Source organism: Chiloscyllium punctatum, chromosome 27 (genome assembly GCF_047496795.1).
Source record: "Chiloscyllium punctatum isolate Juve2018m chromosome 27, sChiPun1.3, whole genome shotgun sequence".
NCBI classification, from domain to species: Eukaryota; Metazoa; Chordata; class Chondrichthyes; order Orectolobiformes; family Hemiscylliidae; genus Chiloscyllium; species Chiloscyllium punctatum.
In genome coordinates, this window is record NC_092765.1 from 8,397,801 (window position 1) to 8,423,748 (window position 25,948).

The window sequence follows — 25,948 nt, forward strand, 5'->3', positions numbered from 1 at the left end:
TAGGTTATAGTCCAACAGGTTTAATTGGAAGCACACTAGCTTTTGGAGTGTCGCTCCTTCGTCAGGTGGTTGTGGACAACCTGAAGGAGTGACGCTTTAAAAGCTGGTGCTTCCAAATAAACCTCTTGGACAATAACCTGGTGTTGTGTAATTTTTGACTTTGTACAATTAGCAAAGTCTTATGACATGACAACACCTGACGACACTTCAAACGTACATCATTGACTGAAACACGCTTTGGAGTATTCTGAGCCATGAAATGCATTGTCAATGTCGTCATGATTTGGAGATGCCGGTGTTGGACTGGGGTGTACAAAGTTAAAAATCACACAACACCAGGTTATAGTCCAACAGGTTTAATTGGAAGCACACTAGCTTTCGAAGCGACGCTCCTTCATCAGGTGATAGTCAGGTGTGTGAGTCTGTGTGCATGTCTCTGTCTGTGTGTCTGTGTAGGTATGTGGCTTGTATGTATGTGAGTCTGTGTGCATGTATCTGGCTGTGTTGTCTGTGTAGGTATGTGGCTTGTATGTATGTGAGTCTGTGTGCATGTATCTGGCTGTGTTGTCTGTGTAGGTGTGTGGTGTGTATGTATGTGAGTCTGTGTGCATGTATATGGCTGTGTGCGCGTGTGACTGTGTGTGTCGATGTATATGTGTGTGTGTGCATTTGGTGTATTTGTGTGTAGGTAAGAATCAATCCATGGTGTGATTTAAATAGGATCTTTCATGGAGCTTTGGTGAGAATCAGCACAATTACTTGGTAAAAGACAAAATCCACGATGGGCTGATAGCACCATTTCAAATTTAAATATTAAAGTTTACAGAGACAGGGAAAGAATGAAACAGGTTGGACAGTTCTATCAAAGAGCTAGCACAGGCAGGGTAGACTGAATGGCCTTCTTCTGTACTGTTTTGTTCTATGATGTGACGTCAAATTTCCAATTTCTTTCACAGTCTTGACTTTCCCTATCTTAGTAATCCCCTCCGCTCCTATGACTGTCTGAGATCTCCGTTCACCTAATTCTAACTTGCATCCCTTCAGTTTAATTGCTCGACCATCGATGCCAGATCCTTCAGCTATTGGGCCTAAAACTCTGGAATGCTTTCTGTTTCTGTGACTTTATTGAAACTACCTGAAAGATAGCAAACCCAGTCAGGGACTCATGGTTGAAGTCACATGACTGGGGCTGGTAGGATGCACATTGATAGAGATTTCATTGCAATCTGAAATATTCCCCTTTCACACAAAAGACAAAAAAAATGTTGCATGCACATTATCATGTACTTTTTAAGTTAGCCAAGGTACCCACTGTAATTATGATTATTCTCATCCATGAGCAGTTTGTTATTCATGTCCATCTCTGCATTTATGTTGAAGTCTTTTGTTCATGTCAGTCTCTTAATGGTACCTTGTGTGTGTTGTCATGGGCTGCTGGAATGGGTAATGTTCTTTCTCCAGAAAGAGCCATTCCCACATCATTGGTTGTTACCTCATAGAACATAGAACAATACAGCACAGAACAGGCCCTTCGGCCCACGATGTTGTGCCGCACTTCTATCCTAGATTAAGCACCCATCCATGTACCTATCCAAATGCCACTTAAAGGTCACCAATGAATCTGACTCTACCACTCCCTCGGGCAGCGCATTCCATGCCCCCACCACTCTCTGGGTAAAGAACCCACCCCTGACATCTCCCCTATACCTTCCACCCTTCACCTTAAATTTATGTCCCCTTGTAACACTCTGTTGTACCCGGGGAAAAAGTTTCTGACTGTCTACTCTATCTATTCCTCTGATCATCTCTTGTTTCTCCATTTCCATCGTTGGGCTGCTTGGCCCTCTGGATCTGATCGTTGTTCTATCGACTGTGCAGGCATGGAGCTCACATCTTCCTGACCAGCAGCCCCATATTTGAGGGATAGCTTCTCCAGCTGTCAGTTCCTGTGGTCACTGTGGTATATCTGGTCACTCACCTCCCCAGGACCCAGTGGAACAGCGGTAATGTCACAGGCTTGTATTCCAGAGCCCGATGTTATTGCTCTGAGAAGATGGGTTTGAATCCCACCATTTACAGCTGATTAAATTTGAATTCAATCAAAATTCGGAATGAAAAGCTATGCCAATGGTGACCATTTTTATTTTAAAACACATCTCGTTCACTAATATCTCTTAGGGTGAAAATCTGCCATTCTTACCTGGTCTGGCCTACATGTGACTCCAGACCCACAGCAATGTGGGACTTGTGACTTCCTCCTGGAAAATCAGGGATAGGCAATAAACCCTGGACTAGCCAGCGACACTTGCTTCCCATAAAGCTATACCAATCAATTTCTGCTCTGTACAATCAAGGTGACAACCACTTTAAGTAGGTCCCAAAGTTCTTACTTGGACTGACGCCTCTTGGGAGTGTTGAATGTTTGTACCCTGGCTGGTACTCCAATGCTCAACTCTGCCAATGGTTTGGCAGTCTTGTGCAAGTGAAATTTGACTTTCTGCTGTTTCGCCTTGATTTTGTTAACCATGCCTGTTACAACTTCATGACTTCAGTTGGAAAAGTAGAGAGGGTGCACCAAGCCGTTAGACTCTGTACTGGACTACTCTTCATGACTTCAGTAGACATGTTTCTCCATTTGAAGATTGCCTTGTATACATGTGTGTGGGATTTGCTCAATTTCTTTGATTTACTTGGCGATTGATATTGCTGACCCAGCCTTCCTGTTGCCTGGGGATAGTGTTGAGATGTTGCGCGGTGAATCTTTTAAGAAATGGCTGTATTTCTCACAAACAAACTGAGGGCCATTGTCTCTCATGACAATGTAGAAAATGACAGAATGGCTGAAGTGTGCTTTTAGCCATTTAATAATCTCAGCATTAACCATTGCGGTCAACTCCCAGAAGTCAGAAATAATTGTCTATCATAACAAGATAATCAGTTCCTGTGGGTGTGAGAAGGTCAGTTCCCAGCTTCATCCATGGTCTATCTGGGACGTTGTCAGCAGCTCTCTCACTTGCTCACCTAGGTACTCATCACGGGTTCTGCACTGGCTGATGTCCTTGATGTTGCTCCTATTTGGCCAGGAGACCTCATCTCTTGCCTTCCTCAGATTTGACTCACTTGAGTGGCTTGCATGGATACACATCGATTCACCTTCTCCATCAAATCTTTAGGGGTAATGACTCTATTTCCTTTGTACAATATTCCATGTTGGGATGTCAGTTCATCTCTAACATGCTCTATCAGCAGCAGGTGTCAGGGTTGGGGGGTTGCGGATGGATGACAGCCTTGTGGTATTATGGCTGGACTGTTAATACAAGGAACAAGAAAATACTCTGGGGACCCAGGTTCAAATCCCACCATGGCAGGTGGTGACCGTGAATCCATTGTTGATTGTTGGAAAAATCCCAAATGGTTCACTACTGTCCTTTAGTGAAGGAATTCTGTTATCCTTACCTAGTCTGGCCTGCACGTGGCTTCAGTCCCACAGCAAGGTAGTTCATTCTTAACTGCACTCAGGGCTATGAGGAATGGCATTAAATGCTAGCCCGGGCCGGGGACAACTTCATCATTACTTCCTGCAAAACCCAGAGAGTTACATTTTATGGGGCTGTTGACTTGATTTGAGCAAGCTGCTTGTTGGGTGGATTCAATGCCTCTTCTGGATTGATACATACTCTCAGCTTTCCAGGTTGGTTCACTGATAACATGTAGCTAATCCATTTCTGTCGGAGTTGTCACTTTCTTGATTACTCCCTTCTTTTCCAACTCTTCTACCTTGTATGTCAGGCTGGCCTGGATGGCAGCTGCTGAGCTGATCTCCCACTGTACTCTACTGTATCTCTACTTCAAGATAATATTCTCCTGGAAAACATCCGAACTCTGGAAACTATCACTGTACTTTCCTGGGTTCTGTTCCATGTTCAATGAGATAATGTGCCATGACACATTGCAGATCCCAAAAAGTGTTGCCAGTTCAAACGTTACTCTAGCTCTGGATGAAGTGAGTGCCTTTTGCTTGCCATACGTTTGGAATGTGTATTTATGTTTAAGGACTGTGTGATTGAAGTGAAAAATATGGAATTGTTTGTACATTTTCTGAATTGAAAAGGGTTTGCTATGTAATTTAATCAAATTTAACATATGCTATAAACCACCTGCCGTTTATGGGAGAACAATCACGTGACCTTGGGAAAAAGGTAAGCAAAGGTATTAAGAAGATAACATTTATGGCCCTTAGTTACTGCCAAACCTGGTTTTGAAAAAACTATGGGTCTTCTATGTTCACTGTTGTCTGGAAACCCTTTCTGGATTTGCTTTTCTGTCTAATAGACCTATGTACCAGTAAGGAAGGCATCCCCGAAGCCAGAAGTCCCTCTCTTATTCTCAGCAGAGGTTTCTGGGAAGATGATAATGTTTCCAAAATACCAGTACTTCTGACCACTTTCCAGACACTCAGATCCACGTTAATTGCAATCAGAGCTGAACACCTTCTCAGTCTGTAGTTGCCTCTGGAATAGCCCAGCAGGTCAAGCAGCATCCGAGGAGCAGGAGAGTCGACGTTTTCAGGCATAAGCCCTTCATCAGGAATGTGGAGGGAGAAGAGGGCTGAGAGATCAATAGGAGGGTGGGGGTGGGGCTGGGAGGAAGGTAGCTGGGAAGGTGATAGGTCAGTGGGGAAGGTGTAGGCTATCAGCAGCAAACCTGGTGGACCATGAGAGGTGATCACCTTCCATCCTTTAGTTTCAGACCTCTGACTTTGGGGGTGATTTTCCCTTCTGCTTTTTTTAAAAAAACATGATCTTTTTTTTTCTGTTGTGTGAATGTGACAGTGTTTGGGATTAAAGGGACATAGTTCTAATTCCATACTATGACTCAGGTGTTTACTGGTGTTTGCCATTTGATCTTAAAGTAAGTTCTGTTTATAATAAACAAATTATTTAGAGTCCATTAAAGAACCCTGGTTGAAGTTTCTTTTACTCTAGTTAGTGGTGCAAAAGAGAAATAAATGATGAGCAATTTCGGTGATTAAATCAACACATTTATACTGCTGTTGGCATTGATGGAGTAATGGGGCTTAATTATCAGCAGATCCCTCCCATCATGTCCACAACCTGAGCTCCAGAGCATTACCTTTGGCTCATAGAGTAATCTATCCTCTTAGCACCAATATACATTCAAAGTTAATCTCAGCCATGGTAACCATGAAGCTATCAATGATTGCCATAACAAGATCCACAAATGCTCTGTGGAGAAGGAAGTCTGATGCCTTTCCCTGGTCTGACCGACATGTGACTCCAGTCAGGCATATGCGCTTCATCAGGAATGCAGGGGGAGAAGGGGGTTGAGAGATCAATAGAAGGGTGGGGCTGGGGCTGGGAGGAAGGTAGCTGGGAAGGTGATAGGTGGATGTGGTTGGGGTGGGTGGGGAGGGGTAATAGCTGCCCTCTGAAATAGCCTGAGCTCATTTCCTGATGAAGGGCTTTTGCCCGAAACGTCGATTTCGCTGCTCGTTGGATGCTGCCTGAACTGCTGTGCTCTTCCAGCACCACTAATCCAGTATTTGGTTTTCAGCATCTACAGTCATTGTTTTTACCTTGAGCTCATTTCAAGACTAGTTAGGGATCAGCAAAAAATGCCTGCTTTACTAATGGTGAGAACACATTCCATGTAACAGTAAAACAAAAGAAACAGGGAGGGGTGGGGGATTAAAGCCTTCCTTTGTGTTTCAGGGTCAAGCATGTCTTGTAACATTTTTATGAAATGCGTTAAGATGTTTTATGGCAAGGGTGCTATGTAAATGCAAGTTGCAACACAAACCTCTCGGGAAGATGAGCAACTCAGGAGAACGGAGTGCAGACCAACAAGACGATAGTGTCAATCAGACCAGAGAAAAACAGCCAGTGCCAATTTACAAAGCCCTGTCTGACTCCCACTGAGAGTCAACACCCCAGGCACTTTGCACTCTTTGGATAGTTCCTGAATGAAATAGATCGGAATTGTAAAGTATCCAAATGATTCACTGTCAGCGACCCTGAATGTGACAAATCCTGGCAGCACTTACACCCAGCTCTCTTCTCCAGACACTCGTGCTGATTAAGCAGCCATGAGACTCTCTGGCATGCAGACAAACTGAATGTGTGGAAACTGTGAGCCGAACACCACATGGTGCATGCACTTCACGCAGCTGGGAAGCCAAAATATTTTTAAAATATACAATAAAGCCAAAACATATCGAGGACTCAAGGTTTGGAACTCCAATAAAAAGATGCAAGGTCTTTTTTTAATTAACAGAACGAAAAGTCAGAAAGCACAAAAGGTGGGCCATTCATCATCCTTAACAATTTCTCCATCGAATCCTCCCACTTCCTCCAGACCAAAGGGGTAGCCATGGGAACCCGTATGGGCCCCAGCTAAGCCTGTCTCTTTGATGGCTATGTCGAACAGTCGAACACTGGCACCACTCCTCACCTCTTCCTCCGCTACATTGATGACTGCATTGGTGCCACCTCGTGCTCCCGTGAGGAGGTTGAGCAATTCATCAACTTCACCAACACATTCCACCCTGACCATAAATGTACCTGGACCACCTCTGACACCTCCCTCCCCTTCCTGGACCTCTCCATCTCCATTAATGATGACCAACTTGACACTGACATTTTTTACAAACCCACCAACTCCCACAGTTACCTGGATTACACCTCTTCCCACCTGATCTCCTGCAAAAATGTTATCCCGTATTCCCAATTCCTCTGCCTCCGCCGTATCTGCTCCCAGGAGGACCAGTTCCACCACAGAACACACCAGATGGCCTCCTTCTTTAGAGACCGCAATTTCCCTTCCCATGTAGTTAAAGATGCCCTCCAACGCATCTGTCCACATCCCGCACCTCCGCCCTCAGACCTCACCCCTCCAACCGTAACAAGCACAGAACGTCCCTGGTGCTCACCTTCCACCCTACAAACCTTCGCATAAGCCACATCCTCCGAAGACATTTCTGTCACCTCCAAACAGACCCCACTACCAGGGATATATTTCCCTCCCCACCCCTTTCCGCCTTCCACAAAGACCATTCCCTCCATGACTACCTGGTCAGATCCACGCCTCCCAACAACCCACCCTCCAATCCTGCCACTTTCCCCTGCCACCGCAGGAACTGTAAAACCTGCGCCCACACCTCCTCCCTCACCTCTATCCAAGGCCCTAAAAGGAGCCTTCCACATCCATCAAAGCTTTACCTGCACATCCATCAATATCATTTATTGTATCCGTTGCTCCCGATGTGGTCTCCTCTACATTGGGGAGACTGGGTGCCTCCCAGCAGAGCACTTTAGGGAACATCTCTGGGACACCCGCACCAATCAACCACACCGCCCTGTGGCCTAACATTTCAACTCCCCCTCCCACTCTGCCAAGGACATGGAGGTCCTGGGCCTCCTTCACCGCCGCTCCCTCACCACCCGACACCTGGAGGAAGAACGCCTCATCTTCCGCCTCGGAACACTTCAACCCCAGGACATCAATGTGGACTTCAACAGTTTCCTCATTTCCCCTTGCCCCACCTTACCCCAGTTCCAACCTTCCAGCTCAGTACTGTCCCCATGACTTGTCCTACCTGCCTATCTCCCTTTCCACCTATCCACTCCACCCTCCTCTCTGACCTATCACCTCCATCCCCTCCCCCACTCACCTATTGTACTCTATGCTACTTTCTCCCCACCCCCACCCTCCTCTCATTTATCTCTCCACCCTTCAGGCACTCTGCCTGTATTCCTGATGAAGGGCTTTTGCCCGAAACATCAATTTTCCTGCTCTTCGGATGCCGCCTGAACTGCTGTGCTTTTCCAGCACCTCACTAATCCATTCAGCCATCATGCCTGTTCTGGCTCCTTTCCAATTAGCCACACTCTACTGTTTTTTCCCCAGAAACCTGCTAACATGCCTTCTTCAAATTTATAGCCAATTTCCTTGTGAAGATTAGTATTCAATATGTTTAATAGACAATAGGTGCAGGAGTAGGCCATTCGGCCCTTCAAGCCAGCATCACCATTCATTACGATCATGGCTGATCATCCACAATCAGTATCCTATTCCTGCTTTATCCTGACCAGCCTTGCAGGCAGTGCATTCCATTATGTGACAACACAGAGTGTAAAAAATATTCCTCCTCATTTCTCCCCGTACGGACAAATTTGGACTAGGAGTCAACAATTCGACCCCCCAACCTTCACCGTCATTTTACATGATCATGGCTAACCTGATTATAATTTCAAATCCACATTCCTGCCCCTGATAACCTTCCACCTTTTTGCTTAGCAAAAATCTCTGCTTTTAAAATATTAAAGGACTCTGCTTCCAGCATCCTTTCAGGAAGGTGAAGATATCATAGTTTTACTCCCTCATTTGAGAGGTGACTGGTGGTGGTTTAATCTGAGGGGTTTGATTGAGAAGGAGAGCCCTCCTTGGTAATCTGAGTCAGTGCAGGAATTGATCCCACATTGCTTGCATCACAAACCAGCCATCCAGCCAAATGAGCTAGCCAAGAATTCCAGGAACACAGGAGCTCTTTCCTGATGAAGAGTTTATGCTTGAAGTGTTGACTCTCCTGCTCCTTGGATGCTGCCTGACTGGCTGTTCTTTTCCAGCACCACACTCTTTGTCTCTGATCTCTAGCTTCTGCAATCCTCACTTGCTCCATAGAGCTCAAGACCCTCTGAGAGAAAAACATTTGCCACATCTGTTTTGAATGGATGATTTTTAAACAGCGATCATAATGCATCTTCATGCACAAGAGGAAACATCTTTTTCATATCCAGTCTGTCAACATCCTGCAGGATCTGTTATAGAGTCAGAGAGTCATAGAGATGTACAGCATGGAAACAGACCCTTCGGTCCAACCTGTCCATGCCGACCAGATATCCCAACCCAATCTAGTCCCACTTGCCAGCACCTGCAATCAAGTTACTGCTTACTCTTTGAGACCTCAGGCATACAAGCCATCCACTCTTTCCTGTGAAGGGAACCTCCTCATTTCAGTTATCAGTCGAGCAAACCATCTCTGAACTGCCTCCAATGCTTTTCCATCCTTCCACAAACAAGGAGATCCTGTACTGTGTGTAGTACTCTAGATGTGGTCTCAAATTATGGCCTAATTGAAGTATAATGTCCCTACTTTTGTATTCCATTTCCCTCAAGATAAATGACTACATTCTATTAGTATGGTGATTGGAAACAGGTGGATCTCTTTGACTATGCAATCCCTGATTAGGGTTGTTAACCTCAGCTAATCAGGAAAGCCCTGGCTGACCAATATAAACAGGGGATTAATACACACTACCAATGTTTGGCAGTCGTGTGGGGGTTTATAAAAGATATATATATATTTGTATATGAGGTAAGGGTCCTGGATGTAGCTTTGCTTGCTGAGCTGGAATGTTCATTTCCAGGCACTTCATCACCCTACTAGGTAACGTCTTCAGTGGGCCTCCAGGCGAAGTAGTGCTGCTGATTCCTGCTTTCTATTTATACGTTTGGGTTTCTTTGCGTTGGTGATGTCATCTCCTGTGGTGATGTTATTTCCTGCTGTTTTTCTCAGGGGGATTTAGATAGGGGTCTAACTCAATGCGTTTGTTGATAGAGTTCCAGTTGGAATGCCATGCTTCTAGGAATTCTCGTGCGTGTCTCTGTTTGGCTTGTCCTAGGGTGGATGTATTGTCCTAGTCGAAATGATCTCCTTGCTCTTCTGTATATAAGGATACTAGTGAGAGAGGGTCATGTTGTTTTGTGGCTAGTTGATGTTCATGTATCCTGGTGGCTAGTTTTCTGCCTGTTTGTCCAATGTAGTGTTTGTTACAGTCCTTGAACAGTGTTTTGTAAGTGACATTGGTTTTGCTTGTTGTCTGTATAGGGTCTTTCAAGTTAATTAGCTGCTGTTTTAGTCTATTGGGTTGGTACCGAATTAGACCCATCTAACACCCCCTGAGAAAAAGACCAGGAAATGGCATCACCACAGGAAATGGCATCACCACAGAAGATGATATCACAACCCAAAGAAACCCAAACATATAAATAGAAAGCAGGAATTGTCAGCACTGCTTCGCCCAGAGGCCCACTGAAGATGTTACCTAGTAGGGTGACAAAATGTCTGGAAATAAACCTTCCAGCTCAGCGAGCAAACCTACATCCAGAACCTCAAACTCAGCTACAAATCTTCTCAAAACTTGGTAAGGGCCTTCTTAAAAAGAGAATAAAAAATCTGTGTCGGGCTTTCAAATCTCTTCAGCTCAGGGGACTAACTCTGAGCTGGCTGGGCCACAGTCAGTGCACTGTGCACATATCAATAAAGGGTGCGTTGGTGCTGGGATACCAGGCTCTATGCAGTTATTTCAATTAGCTTTTGCAATTACTTACTGTACCTTTTGTCATTCATTTTAACTCGATTGACACTGACCACCATTCCTGCTACCTGTGCAATAAAGAATTCCTGATCCTCTCCATAAAAACCCGTTGTAATTTTGGAGACCTCTACCAAAGTTTTGTCTAACCTTCTCTGCTACAAGGAACATCAGCTCCTCTAAATAATTGGGAGGTTGTCATTCTTGATAACATTCTGGTAAATCTTTGACATCTTTGCTAAAGCTGAAATAGAAATTGTAAGACCTGCGCAGTCTGTAAAAAGATCTATTAGATCAGGCTGCTTGAATATTGCTGAAAAGAGAGATGCAGTAAATGTCCATTATCATGACATTTAATATAAGGCAAACTCATTTATAAATCAAAGGTCTCAAGGCCTTCAAGTTCTCGACAAAATGAGTTCCTGCAGATATTGAACAACTTTAAGTATGATTTTGTGATAGATATATCCTAAATAATTTAAATAAAACCTTAGTCATAAATTATATTTTAAGTATTGAAATAAATTGATATCTTTAAATATGATACATTTCTCTTTTATGTTTCTTTGTTTCAGCTTGGGATCATTAATCTTGGGTCCAGCTAGAACACTGTCTTGTTTTGCCGACCCCCAAAGTCCACATTGTAATGGATTTTCACTGTATGCCAAAATGTTTCCGTTTGCGCTGACCATCAGGATGAGTGCAAGAAAGCCAAATTCTAAATGATTAGAGGACCTATGTTGTTGGCATCTCAAATGCTGCACTTGCAGGAATTCTGTAATTTAGATCTTGTTCCATAAAATCCCTACAATGTGAAAACAGGTTGTTTGTCCCAACAAGACAATGCCAACCCTCCGGAGAGTATTCCACCCAGACTGACCACACCCCTCCCCCCAACCCTATATCCCTGCATTTCCTGGAGCTAATCCACGCATCCGATGCTATGGGCAATTTATCTTGGCCAATCTACCTAACCTGCGCATCTTTGGACTGTGAGAGGAAATTGGAGCACCCGAAAGGAACCCACGCAAACTCAGGGAGAATGTGCAAGCTCCACACAGACAGTCGCCCGAGGGTGGGATTGAACCCAGGTCCCTGGCACTGTCGGGAAGCAATGCTAACGACTGAGCCACCATGCTGCCCAGTATCTCTGTAGTCACAATCACTTGTTTGTACAGAGGTAGAATACTTTTAAGAAAAGAGACAGGTTCCAAGGTTGTGTTGCGCATTTCAGTGTTAATCAAGATCAAGATTCATTGAAGATCATATCACTCCTATTTCTCCCCCGAGGGGAGAAAACAATTTCTTGGCATCCACACCACTGCTCCTATTGAGCCTTGTCCATGCATTCTCATTTTGATGGAACATTTGACGCTACATTCCAAAATTTTGCTGCATTTTCCTCAAACAATACTGCTATTCTTTAAAGAGCTGCAGGAGGTATTGCACCCTGGAAGTTCTCATTGCTAATGATCCGATATCTCCTGTTCAGGGGTGGGGAGTGTGGGGGTGGAGGTATTTGTTGCTCATCTTGGGAGAATCAAAGCAAAACCTTAGCCCAGGGTCCCACCATTGACTTCCCTGTTTCATTAACCCCTATTTATGTAAAGAAGGGACTTTCATCTCTTCAGTCAAAAAATTTCAAAGCCTTTTTGTAAGCAATAGCTAACTCTATAAGTGTGATTATATAATTACATTATCAGCAGCTATTTTGTGCACATAAGATCCCACATACTGCAAATGATTGCCAAATGAATTTGTTTATGAAACGAGGCATGAAATTGAAGCTTGTTGTCTTGTACTCATCTGGACTAATGTGAAAAAAGCCAAGGTTGGAAGGGAACAGCAAGTTATACAGTATGAGAAGAGGGTGCTGATTGGTTGGCATGCTGGCGCTTCTAACGGTCATTGGATTGGTAATAAAATGAGATCTGAGCAAATTATTTAAAGAATCATATCATGGCCATTTGAGAATTTGAAGTCAGTTGAAGAAATCTGGAAATTAAAAGCTGTCATCAGTGATGAAAAAGGGCCAATTAGTTGTCAGCTTGTTGTAAAAGTCCAAATGGTTGGTTCATGTCCTTTATTTGTTCTTGGTTTGATTTGATTTGATTTATTAGTGTTAGATGTACCTAGTTTAGTGCAAAGTTCTGTTTTACATGCAGAACAGGCAGATCATATCATGCAAAGTGCATGAGGGTAATAGAACAGAGCCAGGAATACAATATTACGGCTTCAGAGGAGGGATCAATATTAAATTTAAGATTTGAGATGTCCATTCAGGAGTCTAATAACAGTGCGGAAGAAGCTGTTCTTGAATCTGCTGGTGCGTGTTTTAAGCTTTTGTATCTTCTGCTTAATGGATGAGGTTGGGAGGGATTATAACCAGAGGTGGGAGGGGTCTTTGATTATATTGACTGCCTTCCTGAGGCAGTGAGGAGTTTAGATGGAGTCAATGGATGGAAGGTTGGTTTGTGTGATGAACTGGGCTGTGTTTATGACTCTCTGTAGTTTCTTTTAGTCTTAGGAAAAGCAGTTGCCATACCACGCTGTGATCTATGCGGGTAGGATGCTTTCAACAGTGTATCTGTAAAATATTGTAACTGTCTTCATGGACATGCTGAATGTCCTTAGCCTCCTGAGGAAGTAGACAAGTGGTTGTGCTTTCTTGACTGTAGTGTCAATGTGGGTGGACCAGGACATATTGTTGGTGATCATCACTCCTTGGAACTTTAGACAGAAGGGTATCTTCAGGCACATGTAGTCTGGCCTATATATGACTCCAAACCTACACTTAGACAGTGACTCATAGATGCTCTGTGAAATGGCCTAGCAAGCCCAGTCAGTTGTATCAAAAGATTACAACTCTGGGGTTCAAGAGGAAAGCGTGCTGCTGTTTCTCAGGGTTGCCAACAATGGACAATAACTGACAGCAATTTCCAGTGCTGTCTTCAACAACTGTGTGTGCTGAAGAAAACACCGAGAGGGCTTGCATTTATGCTGCACCGTTCATGGATTCAGGATACCTCAAAGCGCTTGAAAATGAAATGCTTTTTGAAAAGTACCGTTGTAATGTTGAATAAGACAACAGTTGATTTGTGGGCAAAGTCAAAAACCACACGGCACTGGGTTATAGTCCAACAGATTTATTTAAAACTACAAGCTTTCGGAACACTGCTCCTTCCTCAGTGAGAGAGAATACATTGGACACTGAACTTGTAGTAAAAGATAAAAGGGTCGTACAACAGATGCAAAAGCATTGAACAAACCTAGATGGCTAATAAACCTTTAAACAGTTAGAATGGAGGTGCAGGTTTCGATTGATTGATATGTAAATCCCAGAATTTCTTTCAAGTCACTGCCCCGAAATAACTTCAGGTTATGAGCAGTAAGCGCCAACAACAAGGACATGATGCTCAGGTCATGTTGGGTAAAGAAGGGTTTGGTTTGGGGTTGGGGGTTTTGGCATCAGATGGCATCTACACCTCAATTGGAAATAGTTGAAAAATTGAAATTTATAGAATGTAACCGAAAGATATAAAGGTGAGCGTCGCTCATGACAGTTAATTATTCACACTGAAACATAGTCATTGTTTCTCTTTTGTTTTCAGTTGATTTCATTGGAGGATTTGATTCCTATGGCTACCAAGCCCCACAAAAGACCTCTCACCTACAGTTGCAGCCTCTGTACACGTAAGTGCTTCACTCTCTGCTGGAGGTAACGTTGCACATCTCCCCACAAATTCAATCCAAGCTGCTGTCTTACTTTCCTCCCTAGCACTTCATTCCAGCACTTAGACCTTCCTTTGATATTCCGGGGATTGTTGTCCAGGGATTGTTGTCCAGGGATAATATTCCATACTTTATCCTTAATGTCTGTCTGTGAAAATGTCTTTGATTTTATTCCTTGTTTCAGTGTGCTAGCTACTGCTAATTGCCATTCTCAGGGAAAAGCCAGAGATCAGAGAGCTGTGTGGAGCTTTGAATCTTGTAATCACAAGCGTAGGCGGAGAGCTGGGTTCGGAGATGTCATTCCTCCACTTGCTGGCTAAACTGAGCAGAGTGTTGAGAATCTGCATCCACAGACATAATGTCACGAGCTCTCACCCTCGCCTCCACACCCCTCCTTGGAGAGGGTGCGGGGTGATTTATGGATGGAACGAGGAACTTCAGTGACGAGGATTGATTGAAGAAATTGGGACTGTTGGAAAGAAGAAGACTGATAGGGGATTTGATCAAGGTTTTCAAAATCATGTGCTGGTTAGAGTGGAGAGGGAGAAATTGTTTCTGCTCATAATGAAAGGTATAGATTTAAAATGATGTTGAAGTGAAGATAATGTGAGAAGGAAGTTTTCTCACCCAGCGAGTAGTTAGGGTCTGAAATGCACTGCATGGAAATCTGATGGAGGCAGGTTCAGTTGAGACATTCAAGAGGGGTGTTGGAAGGTTATTTGGATAGAAATGGAGATCACAAATAGGCAGGAGATTGGCACTAGGGGATTAGAATTGGTGTAGGCATGATGAACCAAATGGACTCCTCTATGCTGTAACAATTCATTGATTCTGTGATATCCCCTGGGACGATCTGATGAGGAAGGCATCCTGTAGTGCTGAGGAAAATCCATCATTAATCCTCACCCAGTGCCCAGGCTGTCAGAATAGGTCACATGGTGGCAATGATTTGTTCCAGGGAACAGGACTGACCCTCCCATGAGGTGGGGGTAGTGGTGGCGTTGTGGGGGGATAGTGGTAGGGGGGGGGGGGGGGGGGGTTGCAGGGGGTGGCCAACTCACCCTGCGATCTCAGAGAGTGAAATGGCCCCAGGCAACCTGCAAGAAAGATTGCAGGAGCATTAAAAATAGTGACACAGCAACTAAACCTTCCTATTCTCAATGATGATATACGTGCAGCTCCTAAACAGACCATTTTCCCCAAATGGTACATTCAGGCCTTTTGGCTCATCTCCAGCTTCCTCCTTTATCTATATAAAAGCAAATTACTGCGGATGCTGGAATCTGAAACCAAAAGGGAGAAATAGGGAGAAATTTATACAAGGCTGAGAGAAGGTGAGTCATGGCTCCAGAAGCAAAGGTAGCAATAAAGACAGTGCATGGAGAGATTATAGGGAGATTAGGAAATGTGAATGACCAGGGCTGGAGCCAGTGCTATGTGACTCACCTTCTCTCAGCCTAGTATAAATACCTCCCTATTTCTCCCTTTTTTTAGCTTTGACAAAGGTCAATTAGACTCGAAACATCAGCTCTTTTCTCTCCTTACAGATGCTGCCAGACCTGCTGAGACTTTCCAGCATTTTCTCCTCCTTTCTCTAAGTCATCTGACCTGAGCAGCCGAATCTTATTTTCCATCATGTACTTATCTAACTTCCCCTTTAGTTCATTCCCTCCTCTTTCCAAAGGCACCCTGCAAATTCAAGTATTCATCCTTAGAACTCCTACAATGCAGAAAGAGGCCATTCGGCTCATCGAATCTACACTGAACTTCCAAAGAACATCCCACTTACATACTATCCCCACAATTCTGCATCTCCCATGATTTTACCATCTAGCCTGCACATCCCAAGACACTACGGTCAATATAGCATGGCCAATCCCCCAAACCTGTATACCTATGGACTGTGGGAGGAAACCCACAGAGACATGGGGACAATGTGCAAACTCCACACAGTCGCCCGAGAATGGAATCGAACTCAGTGCTAACCAATCAGCCACTGTACTACTCCTACCCCAACTCTCTATTAATGAGGTAACTTGGGATGCAGAGAGTGGGATCTTGACTGACAATTGGGGTGATGGCCTATGGAACTAGAATCCTGCTGGGGACAGTTTATTCAGGCAATGGGAGAGAGAACGGAGAGATGCTCAGGTACTAAACATAACAGAGTCCAGTGACTTCTGGATTAGTGATCAGGGATGCGCAGGCTAGGTGGATCAGCCATGGTAAATGCAAGGTTAGGAGGATAGGTTGGGTCTGGAGCCTATTCAGAGGGCCAGTGCAAACTTGATGGGCCTAATGCTGTCTATCTGCACCATAAGGATTCTAGGACACCTTTCAGTTCGAACGTTCCAGATCATAACTTGCTGCACTTAAAAGCAAATTCTCATCTGTTCCTATCAACTTTTGCCAATTATATTAAATCTCTCTCCTCTGATTACCAACCCTCTCACCAGTAGAAGCAGGGGTATCTCCCAGTCTATTCCATCAAGATCTCTCAGAACTTTGAATGAATGAGTTAAATCCACCCTGCCCACCCCGTTATCCTGTTTCACTGTAAGAACAATCCTCGCTTCCCATCTTCTATGAATTTGATCATTGTGTTCTGTTACCGTGTACAACAAGCTCAATTAACTGTGAGTCTAGCTCACAGTTCACCTGGACTGACACACACTGCCCAACCACTGGTTACAATTACTACTTATTAATAAATATTGCAACCATTGAATACTTATTGCATCCTTCTCCACTGTTTAACATACTTAAAATTCAGTTCACATATTTAATCCTTTTGAGTTATTGAAAGGCCCTTTCCACTTGTAAGATCTGCAAGGCTTTTCTTACATATATGCAAAAATAAGAGAATTTTGCTGCATTTTTCAAACAGGATATTGCAAAGCTTGTGAATCTTTGGCATAAATTTCAGTGAACAGAAAGTTTGTGCCAGATTGTGAAATAAATTTAAGAAATGCATCATGTTTTAAAGAATGGAAACAGAGTAGGCATATACATCAACATTTGTGCATAAATTACCATATTTTAACTAAAGCTGGAATAATACATATCATTTCAAGCAAACAGTAACATGAAATTATTTCTTGAATATGAAGTGAGTTGGATTTTTCTTGTATCTCAAGCTATGTGCACCCCCTCTCTCTCTTTTACCCAATCTAGCGTTCAACTTAGAGTCATAGAGTCATAGAAATATACAGCACGGAAACAGACCCTTCAGTCCAACTCATCCATGTCGACCAGTTATCCTAAATTAATCTAGTCCCATTTGCCAGCACTTGGCCCATATCCCTCTAAACCCTTCCTATTCATATACCCATCCAGGTGCCTTTTAAATGTTGTAATTGTACCAGCCTCCACCACTTCCTCTGGCAGCTCATTCCATACACACACCACCCATTGCAGGAGTTTGATGCTCGAATTCGATAGCTGAATTCGACATTGGGAAGAATAAATATTCTTTATTTATAAATGAATAACATTTTACAAGAAAATAGAGAATATTGTGATTCTGGTTGTCCGTTCACATTGTTTTCATAAGGTATCATATATACAGTAAAAGGTTGAGAAGGAGAGTCCTTCACGATAACCTCAGCCGGTGTGGGAATCAGACCCACACTCATGGCATCTCACAAACCGGCCATCTAGTTAAACTGAGTAAATGCGAAGAAGTGTATAATATACCTCACTTGACATGATATGTATCTCCCCGCAACAAAGTTGATCAAACTTTCAAATATAACTTGTTGCATTTTCAGTTTGGTAAATACAAAAAAAAAATTCCTTAAGATTTGTTTCCTTTGTGCAATTTCAATTTCTCTCAGCAAAGTGGAAGGTCCAGCTACTTTTCCTCACCTTACAGAGGAACAAATTGTAAGTTTTGGTCAACCTTTGCTTGGAAACATTTCATTGACGACTGGTCACAGAAACAGGAAGGGTCAAGATGATGCAGAGCGCGAACGTCAAGCTGGGGGCACACGATCTCAGCTTTTCATCAAACACAACATTCAAAGTGTCTTGTGGTGATGCACACTTCACAATAGCTCTGATTCACCAATCTGAAGCACTCACACCTTTGGAATTCCCATGTTTTAAGGCCTCCTGCAGATTCAAGCAGTGTTCCATAATCTGCTCTGATATGCTGTTTTGCAAACTGTGAATATCAGAGAGGAAGCCAAACACAGCACTAATTTGAGACGTCTGGGTGAATTTTTCTTCCACTGATTGTATCTCTGCTTGATGGATTGCCAAATAAAAATTCATGTCGAATTTTCCCTGGAGATCCTGAATAAGCTCATGGTATAGCTGCTGCTGGGGTGATGATCCCCAGTTGGATCCACTTCCAGCTGGGAAACCCCCCAAATGGGTTAGGATCCCCAGGGGGGGGAGGTGAAAGGGCCTCTCTTCTGAATTTAATCCCCCTCTCGGTTGCTCACAATAAGGTGAAATAAGAAGGATCCCTTTCCTCGTGAATACCTTTCCCAATGCAAATGCATTTATATTTTAAAACAGTTAGCTGACAGTCTTGTGTCCTGCTGACATTTTGACTTTGATTTCATTGTTTTACTTGGCTTCCAGCATTCAGAGTAAGTAAAGACCTTTCTTTACCTGTGTGTCTAATGTACTTACACATCAGCGTATTGACGCATGCAGAGTCAAGAAGTGTGGCATTGAAAAAGCTCAGCTGATCAGGCAGCATCTGAGGAGCAGGAGAGTCAACATTTTGAGCATAAGCCCTTCATTCTTGATGAAGGGCTTATGCTCAAAGCATCGACTCTTCTGCTCTTCGGATGCTGCCTGATCAGCTGTGCTTTTTCAGTGCCACACTTCTTGACTGTGATCTCCAGCATCTGCAGCCCTCACTTTCTCCTGTTAACGCATGCAGACAAGAGTTTGCAGTTTATTTTAAATCCCTTTTTTTATTTTCCTGGATTTGTAAAGTACAAACGTGTTTGCAGTTTGGGACATTATCTGCACGAAATGGCTTCCTGCGGATCTCTGAAGCCACATGGGATCCCTGTCCTGTTTGATTTGAATTGCATCTCTGCCTTTAAAGGTTTGCTATTTGAAGTTCCTTGGCATCCTCAGTGGGACATTCCAGGGTTCCTCTCAGAGCTTTGCCAGACACTCACTGATTTTACATCAGCAGTTATCTTTGTCTTTATGTTTTCTTTCAAAAGAAAACTCTTTATAATTGAAAGTTTGATATGTCAGTTTTTGACATACATGAAAAGATTCATCCATGAGCTGTTTCCTCTTTCTCTTACATTGGGCCAGATCTGGTTCAAAGAATGCCAAAATCTTACCCACAGAAAGCTCACCCGTGTGTTCATTCAAGACCTTTGTTTTTCCTGCAGTATCTAAGAAACATCCTGGATTCTGTCACTTGTTTAAAAGCATCATGTATGTCAAATTCCATCCTCTAAAGTTGCTTATAATTCAGCTAAGTCTCAAAGAGGATGTCATACCAGACAACAAGAGAAGCCACAAACTTGAAACCAAGAGCTTGTGCACTGGCTCATGAGATATTGTTTGCCATTCCTTTGTGGATAAAGTAATCAGAGATTTCAATTAGTGCAAAATTGATCTCATGCATCTGATAGTGAAGAGGTTTAGTCAGAAAGTCATACAACACAGAAACGGACCCTTTGATCCAACCCATCCGTGCTGACCATCATCCTAAACTAAACTAGACCCACCTCCCTGCACTCCCTCCAAACCTTTCCTATTCATGGACTTATCCACATGTCTTTTAAACATTGTAACTGTACCCACATCCATCACTTCCTCTGGAGGTTCATTCTACACATGGACCATTCCATTAAAAAGCTGCCCCTCATGTCTTTTTTAAAACTTTCTACTCTCACCTTAAAAATATGCCCCTAGTCTTAAAATCTCCCATCTTAAGGAAAAGACACCCGCCATTCCCCCTATATATACTCCTCATGATTTAAAAAACCTCTATAAGGTCATCTCTCAATCTTCTACACTCCAGTGAAAAAAGTCCCAGCCCTATCCAGCCTCTCCTTATAACTCAAACCCTCCATTCTTGGCAACATCCTGGTAAATAATTTCTGAAACTCCCCAGCTTAATAACATCCTTCCTAAAATCGATTTCTGTTGAATTTGATAGGAAGTAACTGAAAGGGTTAACTGATACCATAAGGAGCAAGGATGGCCTGGTGGTACTATTGCTCAACTGTTAATCCAGAGACCCAGTTAATGTCTGGGGACCCAGGTTTGAATCCTGGATTTGGATTTTGGAATTTAATTCAATAAAAATCTTGATTTAAGAACTTAATGATAACCATGAAACTATTGTCAAATGTCAGCAAAACCCCATCCAGTTCACTACTGTCCCTCAGGGAAGAAAATCTGCCATCCTGACCTACTCTGGCCTAAACGTGACTCCAGACCCACAGCAATGTGGTTGACTTTCTGGCCAGTTAGGGACGGACAATAAATGCTGGCCTAGTCAGCGTCGCCCTCATTCCCTTCAATGAATTTTTAAAAACGATCAGCTCCACTCCTGGGAGGTATAAGTTACTGAACCTGGTGGGGCTAACCATTCTGTGCGAGAAAGGACCAGTTGTAATCTGCAGGACCAGTTGCCAGTGTCAAAATGAATGTTGTGGCAATTGACTTGCTCTCAGGTCTCACAAGAGGCTATCAAGTAGCTGAGATGTAATGTGACTAATTGTTAAATCCTACGTAATGAGCCTATTCTGTTGATCAAGACAGAAGCTATCTTCTGCCAATGCCTTGGTGTCAGCATCCTTCCCCATTTGGTATCAGTAACTTACACTCATACTGATGAGAAGGATTGATGGCAGTGAATTTACCCGAGGCATCTCAGATGATTCTGGGAAACATAACCATGACATTTGGCATGGCATGGTGGCTCAGTGGTTAACACTGCTGCCTCACAGCACCAAGGACCCCCAGTTCGATTCCAGCCTTGTGCGACTGTCTATGTGGAGTTTGCACGTTCTCTCTGTGCTTGTGTGGGTTTTCTCCTGCAATCCAAAAATGTGAATTGGCCAGGCTAAATTGCCTATAGGGTAGGGGAATGAGTCCAGGTGGGTCACTTTTTGGAGGGTCAGAGTGGACTTGTTGGCTGACAGGCCTGTTTCCATGCTATAGGGAATCTAAACATGTGCCATTTTTGACAGAGGGGTGAACTTCACCCAAGATACCAGTTTGAAGGCATTAATGCAACGTTTCTCTATTTAATTTGCTCAATGGTTTCACTGTAAGATTATGCATATGGTCATCAGAACTTCTCAATAATGTATTAAAGCTGAGAAATCCACATGACCATGTTGTACTTGGTGAAAGAAAGCTATGGCCTGCAAATGACACTTGGCAGCATCAGTGGAAGCCAAATTCAAACTGCAAGGAGCAAGCAAAGTTTGTAAATTATTATCCCAAATTCTTCATTGGACACCATTATTTTATCGCATTCGTATTGTTCCCATTATCATAGCCTTGACTACCAATGTTTTCATTTGGAAATAGCATCTTTTCTAAGGGGTAAGGGGTTTCTCAATGAACACGAGTTGTCTCTGTCAGTGATACAAATTCAAAGAAATCTTCCATTCTGCTTTCCGGTTCCCAATGATCAGTGTTTGCAGTTACCTCCATAAATGATTATGGTCACGATAACTTATACAATGTGGTCTACATTGGGTGTACAATCTACAGTGACTGAAAAGTACTTGGCAACACGAGAGAACTTATGATATTTTCCTCAGGGTTGGACAAGAGCTGAACCAGTCCATTCTGTGTCTCATTCCCATGTGTTTTGTCTGTTTATAAAGATGATCATGCACAACATGGAAGAACAAAGGTAGATATTTGACAAAATTCACGAAGTTCCCATGAGCAGGAGCTTGCAGTTTTTCTTTATTCCCAGAAAGGTCAACTTCCACGTTTGAAGAACTCTCACTAAAACAATTAGTTGCTCCAGGATTGATTCCCAATTCGTCACTCATTGTATAATGAGGCACAATTTTTTTTTCATCAATCCCTGTTTTGGACTTCAATCACAGTTCAAGTTTTTTCCAGTTTTGAAAATTCTCCAGATGTTCTCAGATCCCTGTCAGTCACTGTTAGTACGACATGCATATTTTCCACTCTTTTGAACTTTTATCAGAAAAAAAAAGTGATCACAAAAATCACACTACTTCAGCTATTTTCTAATCATCCTGCTCAGAGATGTGGGACTATGAACCCAGCCTCCTGGTTTAGAGGTAGGGATACAATCACTACACCAGAGGAGATCCTTCATGGTACCGCTAAACAAATGATAAAACACAATGTCCTTTGCTGTGGAAGACTGAAGTCACTGATGATACATTTTTTTTCCATTAGCAAGTATCTTATTTTAATGACTCATCGAAAATGTTCTCTGGTTCTGATCTCTGGACTGGTGAACTCCTGGGCATGTTCTGAACCATACTTCACCAAAGTCTCTCCCACCAGACCAGCACATTTCAGCCAAGTGGCACGGTCACCATTGTCCACACTGCACTGGTGACAGGCTCATGCCCTTTCAAATCTTGAATCCTGGTGGAGTTCTTTGTTTGGCTCATCATCTTCCAGATTCGAATGTTCCTCAAGCTCTCCTTCCACCTGTGAGAGGATTGGCTGAGCTGATGTTTCAAACTCAGTATGGATTCATCCATTGAGCCATGATTTATTTCCTCTTCTTGATGTTGTGAGCAAATTGACTTCAGAAAGGATTCCTCTTGCTATACTGGTTCATTTCTCCTTTTTAGCCTCCCTTTTACAATAAAATATCCCAGAAAACTTCCTTCCATCTCTTGTTGCCATGATGCCATGTGACTTTAAGTCCTCCCTGGATTTTCTCTGACCAGAAGAGCTTACTGTCCTCTCTCATCACCCTTCCTTCTGCCAGCCTCTGATTTCATTGCCCTGCCTGCTCTGCCTTTTATAAATTTTCAGATCTCCAAAGACTCTGCGTTGACTTGGAGCAGGAGATTGCAAAGTTCTCCCACAGCCAGATGGCAGACTCCATTAAAGGGTGGCATAGTGGCTCAATGGTTAGCACTGCTGCCTCACAGTGCCAGGGACCCAAGTTCGATTCCACCCTTGGGTGACTGTGTGGAGTTTGCAAATTCTCCCAGTGTCTGCATGAGTTTCCTTTGGGTGCTCCAGTTGCCTCCTAGAGTCCAAAGATGTGCAGATTAGGTGGATTGGCCACACTAAGTTGCCCACAATGTCCAGGAATGTGCAGGCTAGCTGGGTTAACCATGGGGAAGGCAGAGTCATAGGGCTAGGGTAGGTCTGGGTGGGATGCTCTTCTGAGCAGCGGTGTGAACTCGATGGGCTGAATGGCTTGCTTCCCCACTGTGGGGGATTCTTTAATTCTAAAGATTGGGGCAGCTGTAATGAGCTCAGACTCACTCACTATCAGAACCAACGGCATGATGGATAAAACGTGGGCATGAACAACAACAGAGGACAGGTCAGGGCAATTCACAGACAAGAAGGGGAGAGGGGTGGAGTTGGAAGGAAGGCTGAAGATGATCATTGAGCAAAGAAAGTGATGGAAAATGGGCCTCAGAGTGGCCGCGAGCGGCTGAGTCACAGTATCAACATTGTGACAGGAGCACAAGGAGCGGTAACGACGTGAACAAATCATGGCATTGGGGGAGAAGGGAAAACACAATAAACACGTGCAGGTAGAGGGAACAGGTTGGGAAGCTGTCATCAAGGTGGATGTGGAACTAGGGAAGAACTGCCTAATTGCCTGTTTCAGAAAATTTCAGATAGACTGATCTGAAACCATGTAGCACCCCTATAATGATCAAATAATCAAGCGACCATCAGAGATTAATTAACTTGGTGGGTCAATTCATTTAAAATGATCAGACACATTTCAAGATATGAAACAAACAGTTCGGCAAACCAAACCAGAAGTTGATGGAAAAACTCAGCAGGTCTGGCAGCATCTACGGAGAAAGAGAAAGCAGACACAACATTTCGGGTCCGGTGACCCTTCTTCTCAATGGTCACTGAGGAAAGGTCACTGGACCCGAAACGTTAACTCTGTGTGCTCTCCACAGATGCTGCCAGAAACTTGTTTTTGTTTCTGATTTCTAGCATCTGCGGTTCTTTGATATTTTTGTTAGTTGAGCAAACCTCAGGGATGTATGAGTTAGGTGCATTAGCCAGGGGAAATGTAGAGTAATAGTGTTGGGGAATGGGTCTGGGTGGGTTACTCTTCAGAGGGTCAGTGTGGACTCGTTGGGCCAAAAGGCCTGTTTCCACACTGTCGGAGTTCTAATTTTAAAAAAAACCAACCATGTGTCCAGAATGTAAACAGGTGTAGGATCACAACACAGTGTGCACAGTGTACACAAAGCCCTCAAAGTTGGACCCTCCTAAAGGGAAAGTACATTCAACAGCTCTTGCCCTGAGCCCTCAAGGAAGTGGCTCAATATAATTTTAATATTCCAGACACCAACATTTCGCCATGACTGGCCCTACACCACCTCCCCCTCCACCCCCATTCTCGCCCTCCCTAAACAAATGCCTAATTCACTGATTGGTTACATTAGCTCCCCTACTCCCCAAATCCCCTCTGTTCCAGCTTATTGAATGTCCAGGTTTTACAACACGTTAAAAACATTAAATCTATTTGAAAAAGCAATTTTTCTTTAATAACCTCCAGCACTTTTAATGCAAATTGCTGCATCTCAAAGTGATTAGGATGAACAATTTGTCATCCTATTATCTGCAGAAAAGTATGTTCCCTGGATTGGAGAACTGGATAACAAGTTCAACAGAAAGAGTATGAGCTGAGAGCCCTGATTAGTTTTGCAAAGAGAGCAGGAGAGTGAAATTTGCAATCCCACCAATTATATTTTAATTAATATTTTCAATGTTATTTACTTACACATTATTTTACAGATAAGAGGTTAATTTATCACATAGCTCAGATTCTTTGAAAGTACCATGTAATTAATTTGTAACTTGCAGAGTACTTAAAATCCTCACCAGAGTGTTAAATCATTGAGTAAAATTCATTTAAATCTGCAGAATTCTTGTCCTTTTTGATGTCCAATTGTTTCCTTTATTCTTCTTGATGAACCAGTATTAGGCCTGAAAACCTACAGAGAAACAGTGTCCCTTTGAGCGGAGAGATTCCCCACTGGCTGCTACATTTGTGGAGTGACTGTTCTCCATAGAACACAAAAAGTTAAGGGGTTATTTAATTGAAGTGTTCCAAATCTTGAATGGCTTTGATTGAGTAACTGAGGAATGGTGATAAGCAAAGTGATTTAGATTGAAGATAATTGGCAATAAGTGGGATTGTAGTTTTAAAAATGTACACTGTGTAGTGATTGTAATGAGGTCAGCTGGGTGGAGCTCGTAGGATATGGGTTCCCTGATTGGCTCTGTTAATCTGGTCCAATCAGGGAGCCCTAGCTGACAGAGGTTATCAGGAGGGTCAGAGGTTCTGATCACTCTGAGCTCTAGCTCTGAGGGAGCTAGATCACTGTCAAGGGCTCTCCATGTGTAAGTAAAGGGTGACTTGGTGACAGGATACCAGCCTCTGTGGAGGTAAAGCAAACGTGTAGGGCGGCAGGTGAATGGGTGAGAAGGGAAGATGTGGGAGGGTTGAGTGGCAGGAGGGGAGATGGGTTGTTGGTGAGTATGGAAGGTAAGGTTTGAGTGGATGTTTGGGGGATAGGTTGGGATGGAAGGGTAGTTAAATCTGGACAGGGATCAGGTTTACTGGAGTCATTGAAATGAGTCAGGGCAATGTTGCAGATAGAAGT

General features: G+C 43.3%; 1 protein-coding gene across 8 annotated transcripts in view; it reads left to right on the plus strand.

Annotated features, from left to right (window-relative positions):
* nkain1 (sodium/potassium transporting ATPase interacting 1) overlaps window positions 1-25,948 on the plus strand; it is a 548,201-nt gene that overhangs the window by 502,397 nt on the left and 19,856 nt on the right. For all 8 annotated transcript variants that reach the window (XM_072548005.1, XM_072548007.1, XM_072548006.1 and 5 more), the window contains one exon: window positions 14,006-14,087. In XM_072548005.1, the coding sequence (XP_072404106.1) occupies window positions 14,006-14,087 (82 nt within the window). The remainder of the gene's footprint in view (window positions 1-14,005; window positions 14,088-25,948) is intronic.